The sequence below is a fragment of the Condylura cristata genome, unplaced genomic scaffold, assembly GCF_000260355.1.
Source record: "Condylura cristata isolate star-nosed mole 26May11 unplaced genomic scaffold, ConCri1.0 scaffold00002, whole genome shotgun sequence".
NCBI classification, from domain to species: domain Eukaryota; kingdom Metazoa; phylum Chordata; class Mammalia; order Eulipotyphla; family Talpidae; genus Condylura; species Condylura cristata.
Genome location: NW_004567103.1, coordinates 75,427,541 through 75,435,224, shown reverse-complemented (window position 1 = coordinate 75,435,224; position 7,684 = coordinate 75,427,541). Strand labels below are relative to the sequence as shown.

The 7,684-nt window shown below is 34.6% G+C and overlaps 1 protein-coding gene across 1 annotated transcript in view; it reads right to left on the bottom strand.

Annotated features, from left to right (window-relative positions):
* The window catches only part of NCKAP5 (NCK-associated protein 5), a 731,767-nt gene that overhangs the window by 213,383 nt on the left and 510,700 nt on the right, over nt 1-7,684 (bottom strand). Inside the window, exon 6 of the mRNA XM_004674888.2 lies at nt 2,067-2,216. Coding sequence (XP_004674945.1) covers nt 2,067-2,216 — 150 coding nt within the window. The remainder of the gene's footprint in view (nt 1-2,066; nt 2,217-7,684) is intronic.

Genomic DNA, 7,684 nt, shown 5'->3' with positions numbered 1-7,684 from the left:
TTTTTCGACAATAATTGCTCTCTTATATGCTAAGCACATGTAGCATATTTTTTTAAATCAAGTATCAAAATACATATGAAAATTTTATGATGTGTATGTGTGTGTTATTTATACACAAATACATGTGTAGGTGTGTTTTTACGTCTACATATGCATATATCTCAAATGAAGATCATTTTCAAGTAGATAGTATTTGATAGTGATATTTGGATGAATGAGGTCAAAGTTCACTTAACAGTGAGAAAAGATGTTTAAGAATCAAGTAGTGACACTATAGCCATAGAAATAATAGAAAATAAAATATTTTTGTGAATTAAAATTGTGAACTTAATGGTATATAAGAGCCATCATATTGATGCAAGAATTGTTAATCTTGTAAGTGAAGGATTCTAAGAAAGGAAAAAAAAAAAAGTGAGGCATTAAGAAACAGCTGCTGCCAGAGATATTTTTTAAATATCTCTTAGCTTGATTAAATAAAATGTCCTTTACAGAGTTGGCTAGTGACATCAGATGGACTAGGAAAGTAAAAAACTAACCTAGTTTATTTAGATGAGATGGAGATAACCTCAGCAATTTTCACTGTAATAATAAATAAAACTTAAATACATGATTATAGGGAAGTAAGAAGCAGTGACATCAAGTCAATGTTATCCACTTAAATGAACTCATTTCTACCTAGTTAACTCATCTCCACCCAGGTTAAAGCCAATTAAATAAACCAAGATAAAGCTATGAGTTTCTCAAAACTTTCAAACAATAAACTCAATCTCCATTGAGATGCTCATTTTTTACAACAATCCTAAATACAAGAAAAGTATAAGAATCTTTAGCAGAAAAGGGTGATTCTTCTTGGTTAAGGAGAATTACCATAGATTCACTAAGTTGACCATTCTTCTGCCACAAGTTTGAAATCACTTGCTCATATTTTCTACCTTCGACACTTCTGTATGTACAGGCAATGTTTGCCTAATAAACTCATGCAAGGTTTCAGATCTAAAAGGCAATAAACTAGAAGCCCTAGTGAACTTTGGGAATCTAGCCCCAAAGTACATGATCTTCACTATTTTGCTTCATTAATTTCATTGGGCATGCTCACTATAGACAACATGGTGCTAGGAGGCAGGGGTAAGGAGCCATGTCAGAAAACAAGACCTTTCTAGGTCTAGTTTCTTGTCATTACTGAAGTTTGCAGAATTTCACTGATCCTATGGTAAAACTATATTTGTAGGTGTTGGAGAGTCCAATTAACCTAGTTTACTTAGATGAGATGGGATAACTTCAGCCTCTGCATGAAAGTAATTATGTGCCAGTTCTTATCTGCTAACAGAAAATTAATTAATTGAAAGCTGGTAAGTCATGCCCTAGAAAAAGGTAACTACACTGAGTCCTTCTATCTATGTGAAGTTTCTATCAAGAACATTAACTGGTATGTTCCTTGTATAAACATTCATAAATGTACACTTGAAATGCTTTGAAATAACACTAAATAATAAACCAGTGATTCCAAACAGTGTTTTGGAGGATTGTAGCTGTTCATAAAACTCCTTACAAGACCATAAAACTCCTTACAAGAACTTTAAGCTTAGCTTCACCTCCACTTTTACATTTTACATGTGAAACTTCTGCACATTTCCCCCACCCCTAACATTTTTAAAGAAATAGTTCTATTGTTTAAAATTAAAATAGTTTATAGTCACCTGTATATAGTATTAGATATTTTGCTTATTCATTCACCGAATCGATTACATCAGGTATTGGGAAACACAGTGAAATATTGTACATACCTCTCTTCAAGAAGCTTACAATTGTAGGAACTGATTCAATTTGAGGTCTGAGATGAACTTAAAATGAATTATTATCCTATATACAGTCACAGTCACTATGTCAAGGTTCTACCAGTGCTGTGCACTTAAAATTTTTGTTTATTATTGACATAGAAATCACATACTAGATTCTTCTTATTTGGGAGAACTGAGAAAGGAAGGGTCATATTCACTCAAAACCAGTATCAATAGAAGAACACTGCTATTTTTCTTTAAATGTGTAAAAATGGTTTCATTTCTTACCTCTAGAGCTTTCAATCGTTCTAACAGCAATTTGTTCTTTTCTTTTCCCTCATCTGTACTGCTGCTTTCGCTCCTTGAATCCTCATCTACCATCATGTGGAGCTCTTCCAAAGCTTCCTTATGTTTTCTCTCTTCCTGTGATAGTTTTTCCTGAAGAAAGAATTATTGTTTTCAATAGTCTCTGAAAATAAGCAAAAGTCTAAAACTGAAAAGTTTAGAATCTCCCTAAGTGTTTATATTCTTTCTGGGGCTAAGGAAAAGAGTATGGCACTAACCAAATTATGAGTGGTATTTACATTACTAAATATACAGTCAATGCTTTAAATAAATCCTGGCAGGACAAGACCATTGCAATGGTCACCATCTCTGAATGCAGATGTCCTCTGCCAACCTGGAGAAGTGACCGAACTCACAAAGCTGTAGCAGTGCATTAACGGAGAAAAATAAATCAACCTTGATGTCTTGAATCTTGTGAACTGCTCAGCTTCTGAAAACAGGATCATTACAATCACTAGACATGCAACCACTTAATAAAGGGGATAGAAAATGTCACCGTGTACTGAAATGCCAGTGATTTCAGAATTCTAACCTGAATCAATTAGTTCCTTGGATTCAATAATGACAAAACTGTTAAAGACCCCGTGTGCCTTTTCTAGCACTCCAAGATATGTAGTGTAGCCTTGAGGCAGACATGATGTGTTATCTTGTCTTGTCTCTTTGCTAAAAGCTCCTCACTCTGTCCTGTATCTGGAAGTTGAGAAGTATTCATTTGAGTCTCATGATTGGCTCTGTTTTAAAGGTAAAAATAAATGTCAAAAGAATACAGTAGGAAAAAGAACTCATCAATTTTGTATATATCAAGATGCCTGTGCTACAGAACCAGGTGGCATCACTCCATCACAATATTTAATTCTAATTCTGCTACTGCAGACAACTTTATCTTAATACAGCTGGCTATCAACCATGTGGCCTAAATGGGACTATCATTGATGACAGCCTTCTTTATATTTAGTACAAACATAGGAGTATTTGCAAATATAGAAGCACAAAAGAAGAATTTTAACCTATAGGCACTTGTATAACCTACTTAGAAAAGAACAACATTATGGAGAGGGAGTTTTCAAATTGTGTGCATGAAGTTGCTTTGGAATTCCAAAAATAATTAACTGTTATTTGAAACTAAAATTTTACACACATATGTAACAATATATAAAAACTGATCTTAAAATATATGTGTGTGTGTATATATATATATAACATATATATATATGTAATATATATAATATATAAAGGTGCATACATCCTCAGGACAGGAGGGAATCAAGGTCATGGTAGTGTTTTTATAACTTTGACACTTTTAAGATTTAACTGCTGGTCAGATTTTCATTTCCATAATAAGGAGTATGAAGTTTATAGAGATAACCAACTTGACTGAAATGAAAAGCTCCTCTATGCCACTTTTAAGATTTGGGATTACTGTAATTTAACACTAAAATGGCTGTAAAACAAGCTGTGTTTTAAAATGCCTATGCCTACTTATTTGTTATTTTTCATGTTTTTTCAATAATTTCCTTACATTTAGTATATTACATATAGTTTATGTTTATATATACACATGTGTGTACATAATACACACATATATGTGTATTATAAACTACACAGTAATAATTAGTGTTCTTCAGCTACAAGACATTCAAAAGCACATGTATTGTGAATGGAAAACCAGAGTCTTTGGAATATTGGTTGGAATCCAAATCTACCCTTTACTAGCTTGGCAAATAATATTGTGACAACAATTTTATTACAATAACTCTTGGTTTCTTTTATCTTCTAAATACTTTAATGAGGTAAACTACAACACATATAACACACATATTATATACAGTCATTCCATAAGTTCATACAAGCATTTTGTGAATATGGAGTCCTTGCTCTGAGGGAAACTTCAGGGCTAGATTCTGTTATCTCTGGTCATAGCATTTCATCAATAATCAATACATAAACTTATCTTATGAGTGTCTATATTTAAGGTCATCTAATTGAACAATTTAACACACACACACACACACACAATTTTCTCCATAGGCATGTCCCAGCCATTTACACTTAGGAATACCATCTAGCTCTTTGAACACTGTGCTTGGGGGCCATTTTAAATACTGAAGTCACAGGGGATAAATGCATAAAAAGTAAACAATCTGGCACTAAATATAGCACAAAAAAGCCAACATAAGAGTTGAGAATAAGAAAGAATGACCCCCAAAGCATAACAAGTGTTGAAGTGGGAATTGAAAATAAATTTTAGAGAATGGGCAAGTTCACAAAAACAGAATCCACAAATAATGATGGCTGATTACTTATATATACACACACAATATTTAGACATGTTATCTAAATATTATTATATGAAACAACTGGAAATAATTAAAGACTATATAGATTACATATGAGTACTGAGACTGCATAAAATACAAGGGTCATTTTACTTAATTTGAAGAAGGGATGACCAAAGATGGCTGTGTGATATGATGGTAATGAACATGATATCCACAATTTGAATAGTCAGAAGAATAGGCTAGAATTGGTTAAGAAGAAAAATGAAACAAAAACTCCTAGTCAGGAATAAGCTTTGCTCTTATTTGCTTATGAGGAAATTAAAAAAAGAGAAAAAATATTTAAATAATAGGATTGGAGAGTGAAAGAGAAAGGATTCTTATAAATGTGTAAGAAAAAAAATCAGACATATTACATGTTACAAATGTTTATTGAATATTCACCATTCATTGTTGTAGGTGCTAAAGGTGTGACAAACATTTCCTATATTTTGTGAATTTATATTGTAATGGTGGGAATTCTGAAAGATTCCTGGTCAAATCAGTAAGCTATATAATTGCAGCTAGACTTAAATCTAATGAAGAAAATAAAACAGCATAATATGAAAGGCAGTGGTATGTTTAGGGACTGTACTAGATATGGTGACATCCAGTGGAAGGCTGTAAAAGAATGTTGCCTTTTTCAAAGAAACCAAATAAAGGTAAGTCATCATGCAATGGCCTGGGGCAAAATAAGCAATCCAAATGGAAAGAAATGCAAATCTAATGTTTGAGGGCAGGACTTGCCTGGCTAGTCAGCTGAGGGAAGGTTCATATGATGTAGTACAGTGTAAAATTGTAGATGGCATGATCACCATGTCATGTGGGTGATGGGTGGGGTTGTCTGTCAAGGTCTAGAAAGGGGCTTGGTTTTATTCTCTGTTCCATAAAGAGGGATTGGCACCTAACACAGTGGCTGTCAGCTTTCTAGTTTACATTTTTTGATAGATATATCATCCTCAAAAAATGATAGATATATCATCCTCAAAAAATCTCTACCATCCTGTTGTGGTAGAGATCTGATTCTCTGGGAAGGAGCAGGGAGTACAGCCAGGAGGTCTTTGTACCAGAAGGAATAAAAATTATAAATACCAAAAAGGTTTTAGGTAAGGATTTACCAAAAGCAATTCTCAAACTGGATGCTGTCAGAAGCCCTGGATTCAAAGCCCAACATTTAGCCTTTTGAACCTTGCAGGGAAAATCGTTTTTTTCTTTCTAGGTATGTTACCCCCAGATGTAAAATGAAAGTGCAGAACTAAATGTCCCTTTCCAAAACTTAAATTTTAATGAATTTAACAAGTCAATACACGTTTTTCAAGAAGGAAATGTCAAGTACTCAATGATATCAGAGAGTATGAGGGACAGGAAGAGGGCCTTCATATTTTGTAACAAGAAGGCTGTTATCAGGGATGTAAGAGCAGTTTGACTTAAGTGTAATGATGGTACCCAAACTGTCAGTGGCTAAGCAAAATGTGAAAGGAAAGAAAATAGAGGCAATTTTCTTCGATGCCTATTTGAAAGTTAGGCTGGGAAGGAAGGAAATGAGGAACTATCGCTGAAAGGCATTGGAGAGCAAAGTGAAAATCTTTTCATGAAAAAGAAAAGTGAGTTGTTTGAAGAATACTGGAGCAGTCAGCAGAGGTGAGAATTTATCAACAGGAGATCCCAGAGCACAGAAGCAGAGGGAGAAAGACATTTAGGGGAAAGCCAAGGTTTCTAAAACACAAATGCCTGCAAAATATCACTTTATAATAACTCCTCAGTTAACATTTCTAAATTAGTAGTATCTAACCTGAGTTCTTAAAGAACAAGGAGTAGAGCACAAATAACTATTTCAAGAAATGCTGTAGTCACCTATAGGGAAGTGATTCAGGATAGGAGGAGATCCATTAAAGCCTATTACTAAAGAACAAATTTAAATCCAGGAAACAGAGAAATGAGACAAAATGTAGACTCAGCATTATCCTACCTATGGGTGAGGGAGAAGGTGGTATGTACCAATCTTACGAACCCATGGTTGACAGCAGCTCCTAGGTTATCAATTTCCTAGTACTTCTGACCTGCCATAGGCAGTGAAGGATTGCATGCCTCTCACATAAAAATGTCCTGTGACACTGACACCAATAGGTGGAAGCCATGGGGGCACTCTGGATAGTTCCAGGGTGTAGATGGAGCACTTGTCAATGTCTACCACATGTAATGAGAAAATCTGTGACTACTTTGATGGGACATCACCCAGGAAAGAAAACCATGTCTGTATGAACCCCAGACTAGTCAGTCACTAACCTAAAAGCACTTCCCAGGCTTCTAGATTCTACAATGTCCTGAAACAAATCCAAAGATGGCTGTCGATTCTGTCTTTATCTCTACTCTTGTTTCCATAGTCACATACCAATAAGAGAATAATGTTGTAATAAGAAAAAGGAAAGACAGATAAACTATTTTCAGTAAACAGTGAGCAAAAGAGAAAAAAAGTGCAGAGAAGTATTTAAGACTGGAAATGCATATCTATACATGTTGACATATCATAATTGTCAGTTTCAGAAATGATAGCTTTTGAATTAATATTATACTCATGAAAGCATGATGGTAACTTTAAAAATCAAGTGTATGTATTCTCACCATACACGAGTACTCCATTTCAATCAGAGATTTTTAGTTCATCTGAATATCACCCGTGATATAGATGGTCAAAAAAAAAGAGAGAGAAAGCAAGACAGAGGGTGAAAACATGTGGCTCTATATATTCTCTTCATGTATTCTGGAGAGAGAAGCTGAAAAGTAAGACAAGTTTACTCCTGAGGATGCCAAACTATGAAGAGAATAATAAACAGGTGAGCTGTTTTCAGGTTTCAGTTCTTCATACATTTAGTCAGTAATAAATTCTTTAAAGGTGAGACCACCACACAAAAACTTTCACCTCCCCCAACATATTTCATATATGCTTGAGTCTATAAGCTTGTTTGCCTCAACAAATACCAGCCAGCACACAGTAAGCTAAAGATTTAGGAGCTTGGTTAGCCTCCCAGGGCTTAAATCATACTTTCCCCCCTGTCTGTACATAAAGCAATCCTTAGAGCTATAAGTCTCCCTAAGTGGTTAGCAGGGTAATGATTCACCCCTGGAAGAGACCTAATCTTTTGTTCTCAAGCAGTTGGTATCATCATATTTATGCAAAATCCTATCAGTCAACACTAAGCTCTGCTTGCATCAGTTCCATTCGGACAGATGCCAGTCGAGACAGCA